The 19,119-nt window shown below is 43.2% G+C and overlaps 1 protein-coding gene across 2 annotated transcripts in view; it reads left to right on the top strand.

Moving 5' to 3' along the window:
* Positions 1 to 19,119, top strand: part of VILL (villin like) — a 263,612-nt gene that overhangs the window by 226,505 nt on the left and 17,988 nt on the right. For both annotated transcript variants that reach the window (XM_075315393.1, XM_075315394.1), the window contains exons 6-12: positions 2,251 to 2,361; positions 4,280 to 4,479; positions 6,360 to 6,438; positions 8,539 to 8,637; positions 11,387 to 11,540; positions 11,874 to 11,974; positions 18,610 to 18,747. In XM_075315393.1, coding sequence (XP_075171508.1) covers positions 2,251 to 2,361; positions 4,280 to 4,479; positions 6,360 to 6,438; positions 8,539 to 8,637; positions 11,387 to 11,540; positions 11,874 to 11,974; positions 18,610 to 18,747 — 882 coding nt within the window. The remainder of the gene's footprint in view (positions 1 to 2,250; positions 2,362 to 4,279; positions 4,480 to 6,359; positions 6,439 to 8,538; positions 8,638 to 11,386; positions 11,541 to 11,873; positions 11,975 to 18,609; positions 18,748 to 19,119) is intronic.

Here is a 19,119-nt window from a genome sequence, read left to right on the forward strand (position 1 = left end):
AAGTCGGGAGTGGGGACTCCCGAAGAAACAGCCTAGGTTGCAGACGGTCGTCTGGGCCTAGAGGAGTCGGACCCCCGATCGCAGGGGATTGTGGCGAGGTGCTCGGACCTGTCGAGGAGGATGTCCGGCAGCCTGGACCTGTCACTGGTCTGGGACTAAAGGAACGACGGGGTACACGGACTCTAGGTCGGGGAGTAGCTTCAGGCAACCCGACAATTCACCTGAGGAGAACAGAGCCTTCATGATCCGTTCCAACCTGCTCCAGAATCGGGGCATTAGCGCAACGAAGGGGATAGGACTGTCCAACCAAAACGGTCCAGAAAATCCCAAGCGTGAGCCCTGAGATCAAGCTCCCTTATTTAGCCATAGTAGGGAGCGGGGCCCGGCTAGTTCCAAGCTACCGGGCCATCAAGTTGAAGTCTAAACTAAATGCCAGGAGGCAGGTCATGGACCACCAGGCAGCACCACTTGGGGACGGATCCGGACGAGCTCCCCTCAGCGGCAGTGGTACCCAGTGACTTGGTTTACCCGGTTGTTGGTGTCTGCTTATGAACTGAGTGAGTACGAGAGTGACCCCATCATCCCCACGGCACTTCCCCCTTCACCGAGTCCCCGGGCATCCCCTACCAGTGGAGGTTCCAACACCGTGCTGCCCCCTCCCATCATTCCTGGGTACTCCCAACAGCAGCGGTGGTACTCCTAATTACCACACACCACGGATAGCGTCACGAACTATAACTCCCCTGTAAATACCCCCCTTTTTCATTCGAGTGGCCGCACGACCCCCGGGTCTGGAGTCCCTCGAGCCAGAGTGAACCCAGATCTGAGCAGCTCGGCTGCTTCCACGGGGGTGGTAAATGGGCATTGAATGGGCGATGGGCACCCTGTGGGTGTGCTAACATGCTTAGAGGGCGGAATGAGCACAGGAACTAATGCTTGCGACTAGTCGCTTGCCTCATTTTCATCTCATAAAGGATAGAATTACTTTTTCTAACGATCTATTTATCTATGCTACTAGATACAGGGACAATTAGGCAGGGATTAACAATATGCATCCAGAACTGATCGTGGTTCTGGGTGCATATTGCACCTGACCACTTCACTTTAATTAGTCACTAAATAACGAGGTACGGGGATGTCATTAATGTACTATACTATGATATGAAGGTGATACCACGGGTTAAAACAGTCCTAACACCACCACGTTGACCTATTAATTAATTATTAATTATTTGCTGAATCAGAAAGAGAAGAAACATAGAAGAGCACATTTACATTCTTAGTGGATCCTAAGTGAACACGTTGGCATCTTTTCAAGTATTGTTCTATTCTCAAAATTCTGAGCTGAAGTCCTCTGTAGTGATAACCTTTTGCATTTGTCTTTCTGCTCAGTGGGAGATTGACTACAGTATCTTGTTTGTTTCACTAAGGGCACAATTCTGGATCAGTAATAATGCCTCTTGTGTACAACCGGCTATACGGAGGAGACTTACAGAAATCTCCAAGTATTTCTAATAAAGAGGAGCCCTTTGCAGTTCTAAGCACAGAATAATAAATCAGAAGTCTGTGCCCCCAGCTCTGAACCCCTGCAAAAAATAAGCACTGTGTGGAGTTGCTATTGGCTCTTGCCAACTGGTCCAGGAAGCCATCATCTATCCCCCATGAGCTGGCTGGATTGTCATTTTAAATAAACACTTGTACCTTGCCCCTCCCCCCATCTCATTGTAGATTGTAAGCTCTCACGAGCAGGGTTGCCATTTTTCCTTTTAAATATTGTAGCCTCTATAATTGTTACTTGTTTGTATATGTTTATGTATATGATATGTATATGTTCCTCCTGAATTGTAAAGCGCTGCGGAATATGTTGGCGCTATAGAAATAAAGATTATTATTATTATTATTATTATAACTACAAGTACTTCTTAAAAATGTTTGAAGTGGCAGCAGGCACATGACTGATGCTGTATATAGGGTGGCAATGCGGACCACTCTTTTTTTTTTTTGCTTATCCAGCCCCCTTCTCTGTCTATACTGTACATCAGTGAAGACAGAAGAGAAGGGGCTGGCTATTGAATTGAGCAGTCAGCTAGTCACTGTGAAGGATCTAAGGACATCAGGGGTAAGATACCAATACTTGCCATCTTCAAATGCAGTATTATAATTTTCTGGTTACTCCGAGAGTCTCCTACTTCTTTAACAATGACATAGCTGTTTGGCTCCAGTATAATATATTGCTTTTGACTCTCACAGGTGGATCTGTCCTGGAGCAGTTTTAACAAAGGAGATGTTTTCCTTCTTGACCTTGGCAAAGTGATCATTCAGTGGAACGGGCCAGAAAGCAACAAAACTGAAAGGATAAGGGTAAGAAATTAAGGAGGGCAGAGTGATAGATTCAAGGAAGGTTAATGTATAGAGCCAATAATTTATGATTAGCACCGGACTCATCCATGCTTAGCCTTTGCCAAACCTGGGTATATCACCTGAAACTGCTGTAAGAGGTTTTTCCTTCGGTAAGAACAAATGAACTCATTATTACCTGATTGAAAGCGGGATTGTCTTAAAGATGTTATCCATTACTTTTACATTGATGACTTATCTTTAGGATGTCTGATTGGGTGGGGTTTGACACTCAAAACCCCTGCCGATCTGCTGTTCTCAATGCCGCCACCGGCAGCAGGCGGTCGGAAATGCTCACTACCGGAGCTGCCCCATCATCTGATAGCGGCTGCTTCCGGGTACTGCACATCTGCCTCCTATTGATATGAATGGGAGGCGAGTGTGCAGTACGCAGGAAGACACAGCAGCAGCGGAACTGAGCATTTCTGGCTGCTTGCTGCCGCCACTGGCACTGAGAACAGTTTTGTCTTGGACCCGGCCAATCATATATTGATGACCTATGTTAAGGATAGCCCATCAATGTAAAAGTAGTGGATAACCTCTTGAAACATTTGCCATATGTAAACATAAAATATATATAAAAAATCTCTTCAAGATAGGAATTGATTCCGCTTCTTGTGGTACCCTGTCTATATTTAATGTTCTTCACTATGCAATGTTTATATTCTGTTTATTAAATTTGAGAATGCGATTCCTGTTCTGTCAATAATTAATTTGATGCAGGGATATTAATGAGAAGCCAACCACAAAACGGCAACACGCTTCCATTGACAAATATGTATCTAAAATGTTTTTAAGTTAGATTCTTATTTTCAAAACCATCAGTATCTATCTAAAGCAAGTAAACACGTATATAGTTACATTATTTATTTTTATATCTGAGTAGAATTTTGCTGTTTCTGCTATTAATGCTTATAAGTTGAAACACACTATGAAGCCTATTCAATTTACAAGGGATGTTTAAAACTTTCCTGAAAGAGTGTAGGCTTTGAGGACTGTAAACAGGAATAGATACATATGAATATGATGTTTGTTTGTCCACATACTGGCAAATATCCAGAAAACAGCTACTTTTGGATATGGTTGGCTGAGAACACCCATTTTGTGGTTCGGTTCACTAGACTGTTGAGTAAAATTGGAACTTTTGGTAAACGTGTGTTTCTGGAAAACAAAGTTGTGCCACATTTTGTATGGAATAATTTTATTCACATAATATTGACATTCATGTACATTACAAAAGTCTCTTTAGTCTGTTATAATTAAGGCTGCTTTACATGCAGCGACATCGCTAGCGATGTCACTCGTGAAAGCACCCGCCCCCGTCGTTTGTGCGTCAGGGGCAAATCGCTGCCCGTGGCGCACAATATCGCTAACACCCGTCACACGTACTTACCTTCCTAGCAAAGTCGCTGTGGGCGGTGAACAACCTATTCGTTAAGGGGGAGGTTCGTTCGCCGTCACAGCAACGTCACACAGCGGCCCGCAATAGAAGTGGAGGGGCGGAGACCAGCCGCATTACCGACACGCCCACCTCGTTGCTGGCAGGACGCAGGTAAGCTGTTGTTCGTCGTTCCCGGGTTGTCACACGTAGCGATGTGTGCTGCCTCAGGAACGATGAACAACCTACGTCCACAATGGCTAACAAGATTTTGAAAATGAATGACGTGTCATTAGGTGAGTATTTTTGATTGTTAACACTCGCTTGGGGCTGTTACACACAATGACGTCACTAACGACGTCGGATGTATGTCACGAATTCCGTGACCCCAACGACATATCGTTAGATATGTCGTTGCGTGTAAAGCCCCCTTAAGTCCTATACACAACTTCATATAGAGTTTCTATCTGTCAGTGAAAGCTGACCAATGCCATCCCTTTCCAGGCTTGTTCTTTGGCTAAGAGTGTAAGAGATGATGAGCGAGGAGGAAGAGCCCAGATTGGAGTCATAGACAATGAACAAGATTCCCCGGACTTAATGCAGATAATGACCGCCGTGCTTGGACACAGAACTGGTGAACTGAAGGACGCTACTCCTGACGAGAAGGCAGATGAGCTGCAGAAAGCAAATGTCAGGCTTTACCAGTAAGTCAAAAAGTGCAGTCTGAACTGGAGCTCTAAAACCTGAGACATTGACCATTCATCAAAGCAATTTCACCCGGCGTCAATTGGTTTGAAAAGTCACAAACTTTTTATGCAGATCAGAGTTGTGTGAAAATTTTGCAACTTTTGGTGTTTTCATGCTAGTTCCCCCCAGCTTTGACAAAATGGGCAGGTTGGCGGCATCCTGCTACAGCTCGTTTAAGTGATGAGGGACTGGAGTGAGAGTTTTGTAGTGGCACATGGGTGCGCACTTCACTTGTCAGACACTTCATTAAGAGGCATGTGCAATGAATCAGGAGCGTCTGACTTCAACAAGACTAGCTAGAAATTTGATGAATCCTGTTGAATCCTAGCCTTTATGCCATCCTAGGCATACACAAATCTACCAGACTAGACTCAGGGTGTTTCTTCACTGAGAGCAGCCCAGCTTTACTGTCTGTAATCCTTCCTTGGGTGTGATTGACATCTTCCTGACTTGCTGCATCTTTTCTTCTGTGCTTTCTTTGTTTCCTAGGCACAGAAGAGTGGACACAAGAAGTCAGGATCATGCCAATCATGAAGATAGTATAAAATAGTTAACATCTTTCGGCTATGGTTCAGGCGCAGTTCTTGAGCCCGCATCATACACCTGCACCTGCAGTGTTGTAGCATATACTATTAAATAGGTGTTGATTGACTTGTATATATTTGATCGGCGCTGTGGAAATGTTTCTTAATCACTATAATATCATTACAGTGATTTGCAATTTTATCAATTTCTTAAAGCACCTCTCCACTTTTTTCATTGCCGTTGCTTTAAATGTAAGTCCCCTGCTCCCTGTATACGCAAATTCTGGCGGTTTCATCTTCTATCGCCGCTGCTTCTTTTGGTCTCCAGTGTTTTGTGACCTCCCAATGTGCTTCAGTGTTTAATGGTGCACGAGAAGCGGAGGTCACAACTCAATATATCTTTATGATGTCTCGTTCTGGCCCTCATAGAAATGCATTGGGAGCTTGTGATGTAACTTCTGTCTTCCTGGCAGTCAGAAGTTACAGTCACAAGATGGCGCTGTGGGATCGAAGTGACGTCGGTAAAAATTAAAGTTACCGAAAGGTGAGTATATCATATCACCTGGGGAAGGGGGCAGGGGGCTTAGATTAAAAAAAATGCTGGAGTGGGGCTTTATTATGTTAAAAAATTGCTGAAACTGATGTCTATTTTCGGGTAAAGGTACAGGTTGATAACTATTACTGTAATCGTGTTAATCAAATGTGTAATTTTTATAGCACAAATACATTCAACAGAGTAGACTTACTACTCAATGATCATATCATAAATATCTATGCGCCAAAGAAATAAAAAATGCTCGTGGTCCCCTGTATCCACTAAGTAGGGAACCAGATTTGCCCATTGTAGCTTCTATAAGATTTTCCTTGTTTTATATGTGAAACATTTCCCAAATATTTTCAATGCAGTGAATGGTATGTAGGCTGGAGGTATCTCACAGGTAAGTCTGAGACTCTAATTTACCTGGGCCCTTGGCAGCACCACCACGTGTACTACCGTGAGGGCACCCTTGGGCGTCGTACAATAGAATACATCCGCATCCTCATATCTTGGAATGTCTGATTAAAGACAATAAATTGTACTGAACAGCGCAGTGCATATAGATAAGGAAAATGTGTGTGTGTGTGTGTGTGTGTATGTGTATGTGTGTGTGTATGTATATATATGTTGTATGTATATATATATATATATATATATATATATATATATATATATATATATATATATATATATTACTTTATTTTTTTGCCGTAACCCTGTAATGGTGTTGCATACCAGAAATAAATTCTGTTCCTTTTACTGTCTATTTTTGCAGTGTGTTTGAAAAAGATGGAGACTTGGTTGTTGAAGAAATTGCAACAAAACCTCTGACTCAGGATCTCCTGCAGCACCAGGTTGGTGAATTACATAAAAGCAAAGAAATAAAAAGAATGACTTGATATTTCTTGACGCTGGCCACAGTTCCTTTCACATTTTATTTTTTGTTAGTACACACCCTTTCTTTCTGGTTTACTCGTTTACATTTAGCTGGCAATTTACTAAGATTGGTGTTGAGTGTGTCATCAGAAAATGACTTATTGAGGTTGAGTTGATTTTGACAATAATTTCTGCCAATTCCCTATGTAGACATGTATGTATCACAGTGAATCTCTTGAGCACTGGTTGACCATGCCCTCTCTTTTCAAAGCTGCTTCTATATTATAAAAAAAAATCCAAACTAGTGTTAATAAATCTTAAAAAGTTACACATTTTTCTTCTTCACTATGTGTTGACAAACATGGCATGATTCCTTCATGAATTCACCAATTCACCCGGTGTGTGTTCTAGTCTTCACTCTCTGTAGTATACTTTACACTATCCTCCTTCTCTAAAAACTGTTTTCCCTGTTCTCAAAGATCAGGCCCACTTAGACAAGCAATAATTGTTGAATGAGCATGCTTTGTAACGCCTCTACTCAATTATTGGCCAGTCTAAACAGTCCAGTTATTAACTGAAGAATGAGTAAAATGTTCATTTGTTGGGTGTGATAATTTTTGGTCAAGCTTAAAGATAATCACCCTCGGCAGCACACAGTCTCAAGTAAACAGGAGATGTGCTGCTGATAACATAATGTTCTATGTACAAGTCAATGTGGGGTCAGTTGGTGTAAACAGGCAATTAAAGGACCGCAGATCAGCTTTCATGTTGCCAATCAGTGGTTGTGTAAAGGCCATGGCTGGCACTTGTAAATGTGCCAATATTCTCTGTTGCACATCAATCTTCAACATCTAACTCTAAAGTTGGGAACATCTGAGTTCAGTCTGATTTTAATGGAGTAATAGAATGCAGAAGATGGAGAAGCTTTTTTTCCTATTCACGACCATATTTTCTCCATCTAAGAAAAAAGATCTGATTATGCCAATCAGGCTCTGATCAAACTCTAATCAGCGTCTGATTAGCATAATAGAATCTTTTTTTCTCAGATGGAGAAAATACGGTCGTGAATAGGAAAAAAAAGCTTCTCCATCTTCTGCATTCTATTACTCCATTAAAATCAGACTGAACTCAGATGTCATCAGAGTGCGGTTCAATTTATTTCATGGATCCATAAACTTGAATGGCCATCCGATTCTCAGAGGCAAGTCATGCATGCTGCGGACATGTGCACTGCCTCACTGAAACACATTAGTCCAAGTGCGATCTGATTTTATGGCGGATAGCACTCTGACCAAAAATATGGGCATCTGCAAGATCCCTAACACTGAGAGAAGGGAGAGGTAAGCAGAGAGAGCCATCAAGAGCAGAAGAAGCTTACATGGATTTTTATTTCTGTTGCAGAGCAGTCAGCTAGATAAGAGAGATAAAGCTAGATACATGTTTAATGAAGACTATTTAGGAAGTTCCTTAACTTTGCATTTGGGAAACAATAATTCTTTGCAAAGATGTAACAATCACATGAAGTTAATGACGTTGACTTTACCAAATAATAAAGGAAAGGTGGACACATAATGAAATGTGTCGATTTCTCCAGCATACAGATAAGGCTGGGGCTACATGGAGTGAATTGCATGACACTCGGCTCCTGTTCTGCTGGAGTGTAAGCCGAATGTCATGCGACTGTCAAGCCACTGTGATGCGATCCTGCGATTGCAGCACAGTAGCGGAGGACAGGGCGGGCGCTGCGGAGGAGAGGGTGGGATTAATATCACTATCTCCTCCATTATCAGCTGATGCGATTCTCGCACTGGACTCACATTACACCGTTGTAATGTGAGTGCAATGCGATGTTTCTCTCGCAAACATAGGCTTGTATGGGTGCGAGTGAAAACAAATCGGAGTCCAACACAACATGCTGGGATTATTTTCTCGGTCCGATTACGGCAGCCCCATAGAGTAACATTGGTCCGAGTGGAATGTGATTTTTTTATCGCTTTACATTCGCTTTGTTTTTCTCACCGTGTGTGATTAGCCTAACACTTACAAGAGGTTCTGACTTGTGTTCTTCCCTGTTACAGGATTGTCACATCCTAGATCAAGGAGGAGTAAAGATTTTTGTCTGGAGGGGAAAAGATTCAAGTCCAGAAGAGAAGAAAGCGGCTTTCAGCCGAGCAGTGGTAAGTGCAATAATTGCATTGTGACACAATATTAACTTATTAACCCACAAGAAATATAGAAATCTTTTTTCCATAAGTCACAAAGGTTGTTTAACAAATGATAAAACAGTACTGTACAGTAAGGCTATGTTCACATGCAGCATTCTTACAGTGCTTTTTTATGCACGTAAAAAGCTGCGTTTTACACTACCAGCAAGAACTACAGTATGAAATGAGTAGTAGATGAAGTGAAGTGTTGGCATGTCGGCAGCTAATCCATTGTAATCTTACAGTAGTAGTGTAATGTGCTCATTTCAGCAGATCACATAAAGTAAGATACAGAGAGCCTCGTGCATGGCGTCCTCCCAGGGTGTGAGCGGAGAGGGTGGATTCCATACTCCAGTAGGGGCAGAGTCCAGGATGTGGAATCAACACCTCTCTCCTTTATGACATTGCATGCTTATGGTATATACTTTCACTATGCCATAAATCTGTCAGATGAGAATATGTACACCTGACTTCAGTATTGTAGAGGTTATCCCTCAATGAACCTTCTAGCATCTACCTTTTAACCCCTTTTCCAGATCCCTTCCCAACAAACAGACAGACCGCAATTTTTGGATTAATTTGGCCAAATCAGCCTTTATTATAACAAACAGTACAATAATAAATAACTTGAAGAGGTTCTTGGAGTTCCAAAACCTGGCGAAAACCACTATAATAAATAAAACCATCCAGAATTACGTACAGCCACCACCGTAGGCTACGGGGCACCTCTATTGCCGGAAAAACTATTAATATTTCACTGACTCCCAGGAACCCCACCCTGAAGAGCCCCCAAATCCACCAGGCAAGTAACCAAATTCCAAATCTAACAGGAGGTTACCATCTACCAGATGTACAACTGTGCCGCCCCAGCACATACCGGGGTGCTCGGATCTGGGGTGGTCGTAGCTTGAGGGGTCCAGACCCAGGCTCGGCTAACACTACGATCCTTAAAAAGGGAATATTTACAGGGGAGAAGTTTGTGACGCCACCTCGGGTTGCGGTAATGGGAGTACCGCTGCTGCTGGATGGAGTACCAGGGCAGATGGTGTGGGGCAGCAAGGTGTAAGTCCCTCCGCAGGTAGGGAAGGCCCTGGCCTCTGGGGGATATTGGTGAATATTTGGGAGCGCAGGGTGCAGGGGACCAGGGTACTCACTGTAGGTAGTCGTGGTGCTGGATGAGGATTATAAAGTAGACACTCACACTGAAGATAAACCAAAGTCTCTGTGCATCACAGTCGCCATGGGGGAGCCCGTCCAGGTGTCCGCTCCCACTTGTGTCACTTGATAGTCCGGATCCTGCCTCCATGCACAATTTTAGTTTTCTGTTGTGGCCCCTTGGCTTGAAGCTGTCACGGCCCCGCTACCTATGTGAAGTGTAGCTGTGCTCTTGATGGCTGGCACTTGGGATTTTAGTTGGGCTGCTTTATATGGAAAACCCTTTCCCCCGCGTTGGGCTGATGCCTTCAATCTCTGAGCTCTGAGGGAAGATCCTGAAGATACTCTCCCTCCCAGGTTAATTATCAGGACGGATGAACCTGCTCCTGACTTAGGGTCCTGAACCCCGCCGTGCTCTGTACCGGTCAGTTCTTTTGGGGTTCTGATGCCGACAGTCCTCCTAGACTATGTCCGTCACACCCTTTCTAATGTTGCTACTACCGGTCCCCGACCCCTGTGGTCCCGGACCACCGTTTGCAGTCCAACCAAGGTCTCGCTCCCTGGGAGCTACAACTCCCAGCTCCTCTCTCTTTGAGGGCTCTCACTACTCTGCTCTCCACTTCCTCCCTCCCACCAGTCTGCCTGACCCCTAGATGGATGGCCCTATTCCAGTTTGACCAACCCACTGGTGTGTCTGACAGGCATAATGTGAGGTGTGTTTGGGATTTGTGGTGCTGATTGTGTGACACCGGTTATTGGGAAAATGGAACCATGGGGGGTAGGCCCTGCACCCTGGGTAAGGATTGCAGTACACTGTGGCACCCTGATATACTCAGGGGCGCACGCAAAACCACCACCACAATTTTTGCCATCAACTCCAAGAACCCTATCCACTTCTTGCTGGAATAACCCAATAACCCCCCCATACCTTATTTAAAAATTCCAGATTACTTGCTACCACACTCACCATGGTGAGAGGGAGGGCAGGACCTTTTCCAGTGTGACTACACCCCTTACCCAACTATATATACTCCCTCTATCTGTCGAAGCAGATCAGGAACAAAGTAGATGTGGAACTATTACTGTGCTGCTGAAGATATGACATAAATCCACGAAAACTGAATGAAGGTGGTTTTATTCAATGCATTTTGAAGTGTCACCTCACTTCTTCATCAGGAAATCCTCCAATGTAACCGTTATATCGGTGGATTTCCTAATAAAGAAGTGGGGTGACACTGGCATTATGTGGGAGCTACATTATATGGAAGTATTATTATATTTATTTATTAAGCTTGCTTCTATAGCAGCAACATATTCCACAACACTTCATATACATTATAATACTCACTTTCCCCATAGAGCCTCACATTTGTAAGCATTTTAGATGGATTGTTTGGCTACTTCTCATATTTCATAATAATATGGCTCATATGTGTTTAATGGCTCTTTTTCAAAAAAATTTCATCTTTTGAGAGTTTTCCATATATTTTCTTAATGAGGCTCAGAGCTTCTAATTGTGGAAAATAAATGGTCTTAATAATTACATTTTATTATGTCTTCTTTGTAGGGATTCATTCAGGGCAAAGGATATCCAGCTACCACAAACGTAGAGGTGATCAATGACGGGGCTGAGTCAACTATGTTCAAACAGCTCTTCCAGAATTGGAAAGATTTTGATGAGACACAAGGACTTGGAAAAACACACAATGTGGGCAAGATTGGTAAGATGTCCTTTACCATTGTCTGGTATTGAAGAATGTGATATAAAAGATGGTTAATAGCCAATGCGTTAATGATGGCCAATCAACCATTCCAATAGACCGGCCATAGGATTCTGCTGAATGCCTTCAGATTAGATCATTAGTGAGAATCAGACCATGCAAGAGGGAAAATAAACTCTTATATATATGATTTAAACTTCCAATACAGATATTGTGCAGGATTTTACCTGTGCTTGCCGATTTCTGATAAACCTAAAATGCATAATATGCAAAATAGTCTGGACTTTTCTATAATAGGTTGCAAAGCTTTAATAAAACTTCTTGTCTGTTTAGCTAAAGTGGATCAAGTCAAATTTGACATTAACCAGCTGTATGCCAGACCTGACTTAGCAGCAGAACAGCGGATGGTGGATGACGCTTCAGGGAAGGTGGAGGTGAGTAGATAATGTTTTAAACAGACCTCACAGGCATAAAAGAAGTCTAATGCGGGCGTCACATGGTACGATATATCGGGCGATATGTCGGCGAGGTCACGTCGTAAGTGACGCACATCCGGCATCGTTTGATATATCGTAGCGTGTGACAGCTACGAGCGACGGTGAACGAGCAAAAATACTCACTTTATCGTTGCTCGTTGACATGTCGCTCATTTTCAAAATGTCGTTTCTTCTTCTGTGCGCCGGTTGTTCATCATTCCTGGGGCAGCACACATCGCTCTGTGTGACACCCTGGGAACGATGAACACAGCTTATCTGCGTCCCGCCGGCAATGCGGAAGGAAGAAGTTGGGCAGGATGTTTACTTCCCGCTCATCTCCGCCCCTCCTCTGTTATTGGCCGGCCGCTGTGTGATGTCGCTGTGACGCCGAACGTCCCTCCCCCTTCAGGAAGAGGATGTTCGCCGCCCACAGCGAGGTCCTCCGGTAGGTAAGTGTGTGTGACAGGGGGTTAACGACTTTGTGCGCCATGGGCAACTAATTGCTCGTGACGCACAAACAACGGGGGCAGGTACGATTGCTCGTATGATCGCACGATAGATCGTCCCGTGTGACGCCCGCATTAGGCTGTGTTCACACCTTGTTTCTTTTCGGTGGTTGTTGGTCTGTATAGCCAAAAAACTTTTCAGACATTTCCTTAATATGTCTATTGATTTTGACGAGCCAAGTCAAGTCTAACTATAAAACTTTAGACTCCTGTTGGTCCACTTGTATGTGGTGTCCATCTTTTTAGTGCCAGACAATACCGAGATGAAGTTCACTTCCAAATATACAGGTGCTTCTCCATAAATTAGACTATCAGAAAGTTAATTTATTTCAGTTATTCAATACAAAAAGGGAAATACATGTATTATATAGAGCCATTACACACAGAGTGATCTATTTCAGTTGTTTATTTCTGTTAATGTTGATTATTATGGATTACAGCCAATGAAAACCCAAAAGTCATTATCTCAGAAAATTAGAATATTATATAATACCAGCTTTAACTCAGAAATGTTAGCCTTCTGAAAAGTATGTACAGTAAAATCACTCAAAACTTTGCCTACTGAAAAGTCTCTACAGTAACTGCACTCAATATTTGGTCAGGGCTCCTTTTGCATGAATTATTGCATCGATGGGGCGTGGCACGGAGGCGATCAGCCTATGGCACTGCTGAGGTGTTATGTAAGCCCAGGTTGCTTTGATTGCAGCCTTCAGCTCTTCTGTATTGTTGGGTCTGGTGTCTCTCATGTTATTCTTGACAATATCCCATAGATTCTCTATGGAGTTTAGGTCAGGTGAGTTTGCTGGCCAATCAAGCACAGTGATACTGTAGTTATTAAACCAGATACTGGTACTTTTGGCAGTGTGAACAGGTGCCAAATCTTGCTGGAAAATGTAATTTCCATCTCCAAAAAGCTTGTCGGCAGAGGGAAGCATGAAGTGCTCTAAAGTGTCCTGGTAGACAGCTGCGCTGACTGTGGTCTTGATAAAACACTTATTGTGGAAACTTCACACTAAACCTCAGCAGCTTGGATTGTGGCCTCTCCACTCTTCTTCTAGACTCTGGGACCTTGATTTCCAAATGAAATGCAAAATTTACTTTCATCTGAAAACAACACCTTGGACCACTGAGCAACAGTCCAGTTCTTTTTCTCCTTGGCCCAGGTAAGACACTTCTGGTGTTGTCTATTGGCCATAAGTGGCTTGACACAAGGAATGCAACAGTTGTAGCCCATATCCTTGAAGCACTGACTCCAGCAGCAGTCCACTCCTTGTGAATCTCTCCCAAATTTTTGAATGGCCTTTTCTTAACAATCTTATCAAGGCTGCAGTTATCCCAGTTGCTTGTGCACCTTTTTCTACCACACTTTTTTTCTTCCACTCAACTTTCCATTAATATGTTAGGATACAGCCCTCTGTGAACAGCCAGCTTCTTTCGCAATGACCTTTTGTGCCTTACCCTTCTTCTGAAGTTTGTCAATGATTGCCTTCTGGACATCTGTCAAGTCAGCAGTCTTCCCCATGATTGTGTAGTATACTTAACCAGACTAAAGGCCCCTTTACACACTGAGACTTTCAGCGATCCCACCAGCGATCCCAACCTGGCCGGGATCGCTACAAAGTCTCTGGTGAGTCTCTGGTGAGCTGTCAAACAGGCAAACCTGGCCAACGACGCATCAGCGATCCGGACCTGCAGAACAACCTAGCTAGTCAAACACTGGAAACGAGTGATGTGTCACAATATCTGTCAATCACTATTCTCTGTCAGTCAGTCTCTCCCTCTCGGTCTCTATTCTCTCTCTGTCGGTCCGTCACTATCTCTGTCCCTCTCTCACAGTCTGTCGGTCATTTTCCCCTCCTCTCTCATACTCACCGATCCCCGATCTCCGGTGCGGCACTGCACGGCATTCACACTGCTGCGGCGGCTTTTACTATTTTGAAAAAGCCAGCCACTCATTAAACAATTTCGTATTCCCTACTTTCCTTGCCCACAGGCGCCTATGATTGGTTGCAGTGAGACACGCCCCCACGCTTAGTGACAGGTGTCTCACTGCACCCAATCACAGCAGCCGGTGGGCGTGTCTATACTGTGCAGTGAAATAAATAATTAAATAATTAAAAAAAAAACGGCGTGCGGTCCCCCCCAATTTTAATACCAGCCAGATAAAGCCATACGGCTGAAGGCTGGTATTCTCAGGATGGGGAGCTCCACGTTATGGGGAGCCCCCCAGCCTAACAATATCAGTCAGCAGCCGCCCAGAATTTCCGCACACATTAGATGCGACAGTTCTGGGACTGTACCCAGCTCTTCCCGATTTGCCCTGGTGCGTTGGCAAATCGGGGTAATAAGGAGTTATTGGCAGCCCATAGCTGCCAATAAGTCCTAGATTAACCATGTCAGGCGTCTCCCCGAGAAACCTTCCATGATTAATCTGTAAATTACAGTAAACACACACAACAGAAAAAATCATTTATTAGAAATAAAAAACACAAACAAATTCCCTCATCACCAATTTAATCAGCCCCAAAAAGCCCTCCTTGTCCGGCGTAATCCACGGACCTCCAGCGTCGCTTCCAGCTCTGCTGCATGCAGGTGACAGGAGCAGCAGAAGACACATCCGCTCTTGACAGCTCCACGCAACAAATGAGGTGAGTAGCGTGATCAGCTGAGCTGTCACTGAGGTTACCCGCTGTCACTGGATCCAGCGGTGGCCGCAGGTAACCTCAGTGACAGCTCAGCTGATCGCGCTACTCACCTCAGTTGCTGCGTGGAGCTGACCGGAGCGGCGGTGAGTAGCGCGATCAGCTGAGCTGTCACTGAGGTTACCCGCGGCCACCGCTGCATCCACCGCTGGATCCAGTGACAGCGGGTAACCTCAGTGACAGCTCAGCCGATCGCGCGGCTGTCTTCATTAGCTGCGTGGAGGTGACAGGAGCGGCGGTGTCTTCTGCTGCTCCTGTCACCTCCATGCAGCACAGCTGGAAGCGACGCTGGAGGTCCGTGGATTACGCCGGACATGGAGGGCTTTTTGGGTCTTATTAAATTGGTGATGAGGGAATTTGTTTGTGTTTTTCATTTCTAATAAATGATTTTTTCGGGTGTGTGTGTTTATTTACTGTAATTTACAGATTAATCATGGAAGGTATCTCGGGGACACGCCTGACATGATTAATCTAGGATTTAGTGGCAGCTATGGGCTGCCAATAACTCCTTATTACCCCGATTTGCCAACGCACCAGGGCAAATCGGGAAGAGCCGGGTACAGTCCCAGAACTGTCGCATCTAATGTATGCGGCAATTCTGGGCGGCTGCTGGCTGATATTGTTAGGCTGGGAGCTCCCCATAACGTGGAGCTCCCCATCCTGAGAATACCAGCCTTCAGCCGTATGGCTTTATCTGGCTGGTATTAAAATTGGGGGGGGACCGCACGCCGGGTTTTTTAATTATTTAATTATTTATTTCACTGCACAGTATAGACCCGCCCACCGGCTGCTGTGATTGGGTGCAGTGAGACACCTGTCACTCAGCGTGGGGGCGTGTCTCACTGCAACCAATCATAGGCGCCTGTGGGCGGGGAAAGTAGGGAATACGAAATTGTTTAATGAGCGGCCGGCTGTTTCAAAATAGTAAAAGCCGCCGCAGCAGTGTGAATGCCGTGCAGTGCCGCGCCGGGGATCGGTGAGTATGAGAGAGGAGGGGAAAATGACCGACAGACTGTGAGAGAGGGACAGAGATAGTGACGGACCGACAGAGAGAGAATAGAGACCGAGAGGGAGAGACCGACTGACAGAGAATAGTGATTGACAGATATTGTGACACATCACTCATTTCCAGTGTTTTAAGTCCCCTTTACACACTGAGACTTTGCTGCACAGCGGGAAACAAAGGACCAAAGAATGGTCCTGAACGATTTGTAGTGATCAGCAACTTCACAGCAGGGGCCAGGTCGCTGACGTGTTTCACACACTGCAATGTCGCTGGGGAGGTCGCTATTACGTCACAAAACCGGTGACGTTACAGCGATGTCGTTTGCAATGTTGCAGTGTGTAAAGCCACCTTAAGGGACCATTTTAAATGCTTAGGAAGCCTTTACAGGTGTTTTGTGTTAATTATTCTAATTTTCTGAGATAAAGACGTTTGGGTTTTCATTGGCTGTAAGCCATAATCATCAACATTAACAAAAGTAAACACTTGAAATAGATCACTGTTTGTAATGACTCTATATAATATATGTGTTTCTCTTTTTGTATTGAATTACTGAAATAAATTAACCTTTTGAGGATATTCTAATTTACTGAGAAGCACTTGTACAACACTTATTAATAGAGATGAGTGGACAAAATTTGAATTAACTTGTTTGTTCAGATTCTCATGGAAAATTAAATTCCAAGAGAAGTTGGGAAGACACCAGAGCACAGTAAACACAAGAAGTAACAAAAAAAAAAATATTATCCCATTGCTCCTTGTCCATTGTCCATTCTTTTGCACTTCTATTGCGTTGTATCTCCATCCTGGTGTTCACTCTAGGCCGGATGCTCTAGCCACGAGCAGACCCCAGAGCTATCTATGTATGCGCAGTGACCTTCTGGAGTCTGCAGCATTATGTTTTGCCTTAGAGTGAACAACCGGTAGGAAATGCGGTGCAACAAATGCCCGGAGGACTGGACAGTGTTCACAGAGTACAGTGGGCAGACATAGAGGTGAGCAGTAAGGTATGGGTTTGGGGTTTTTTTGGTGAGGGGGAGTTTAACCTTTTTTTTGGCCCTCTAGTGTTGAGCAAAATGACAGCTACAGTTGGCCACCATTTTGTCGATTTCGCAGGACTCTTGTCCAATGACTGCAGATTAGTGACATGCTCAATGGATCGAGTCTTGTGAAGTGACTCACATCAGCTCTAATTGCCAGTTAAGATGACACAGGGTTTTTTCTTCTCTGTTGTTACGTGAACATATAGGCCTGTATAAGCTGTAGAGAAAAAAATATTTAGAATAATTTGCTAGACTAATTAGAAACTTGTTCAAACTTTTATTTAAAAGTAATTGGGCGATTTAAGTTGTTGTTGTAGGTTGATATAGACTTTACAGCCTCATTTAGACAACAGTGTTTCATGTATGTGTCCTTTCTGATTCTTCCACATATACCCATTGTAAAAAACTATAATTGTATTGATTAAATATAAAACGCATACAAGGAAATTTGTAAATATATATGGCAATGATTAACAAAACCTGAACACAATGTAAGGAGATGCTTGAAGCATTCACGTACAATATATATAATTAATACAGCATAGACAATTATAAGTTTATAAATGTTCCAAAAAGGAAAAAGAATTACTGCTGTAAAAAATAATAATAGAATAGCAAAAAATGTTTTTCAGCTCACCTGCAACCCGGACTGCTGTTCCTTGCGGGTGCCTGGAATCCACCGGTAGGTCCAACCGGTAAAGACAGTGACATAGGAAGAAAGGAAGGGATCCGGCACCAATTTCTTCTTAAAATAAAATCATTCAAAAGTTTATTGGATTCTTAAAAAATTCCTGTGGACACCATGGGGGGGTTACCAGGCATGGGAACTTTACGCGTTTCAGACTTACATTAAAAACACAAAAAGTCCTTATTCATAAATAAGGACTTTTTGTGTTTTTAATGTAAGTCCGAAACGCGTAAAGTTCCCATGCCTGGTAACCCCCCCATGGTGTCCACAGGAATTTTTTAAGAATCCAATAAACTTTTGAATGATTTTATTTTAAGAAGACATTGGTGCCGGATCCCTTCCTTTCTTCCTATGTCACTGTAAAAAATAATAGCCTTATATGTGGGATAGGACAAGATTGACAAACTATCGCTGTAAGATTAGCCCTATATATGTGGAATATAGTAATGTTGACAGTATATATACAAACAGCAATAAGTAATTGATCGTATCCCATAGGGGTCTAAATATGAAATGCCCGCTTACCCATAATATGCTGTGTGCTGGTCAGTCAATCACTGACCTGTGAATTTACTTATAGGGAATTTTTCATATAAACGATCATTAATCATTACTCTAAATTGATTCAGTTTTTGTAAACTTTATTCCTAGATTTGGAGAATCGAAAATCTGGAGTTGAAAGCAGTTGATCCAAAGATATATGGGAGATTCTATGGAGGAGATTGTTATCTGGTGCTGTACACGTACATCAAATCAGGGAAACCAAATTATCTGCTTTACATGTGGCTGGTAAGTGACCATGTGCCAGAAAAACCTTCTACATATCGATGAATTCTTCACTACCATTTTGAACAATGTTTCTTTACATACATTTATAAAGAGAAACACAGGTTTAATAATCTTCATGATTTAACAAATGTACTTTTTACAATTAAAATTCTTTTGATTGCTGGATGAACATGTTTTAAACATGTTTATCTTTTTTGAACAGTCTTAAATTTCCCTATAATTAGCATATACTTTTAGGACTTTGCATTATGCTTTCCCCGTGTTAATCCTTCTGAAATATATAATAGATTGACAATTCTTTGTAATTATTCCACCTGTCAGAGAGTTGTCATCGTAGCCATTTTTTAATACTTTTTTTTCCATATTAACGTC

Source organism: Anomaloglossus baeobatrachus, chromosome 6 (genome assembly GCF_048569485.1).
Source record: "Anomaloglossus baeobatrachus isolate aAnoBae1 chromosome 6, aAnoBae1.hap1, whole genome shotgun sequence".
NCBI lineage: Eukaryota > Metazoa > Chordata > Amphibia > Anura > Aromobatidae > Anomaloglossus > Anomaloglossus baeobatrachus.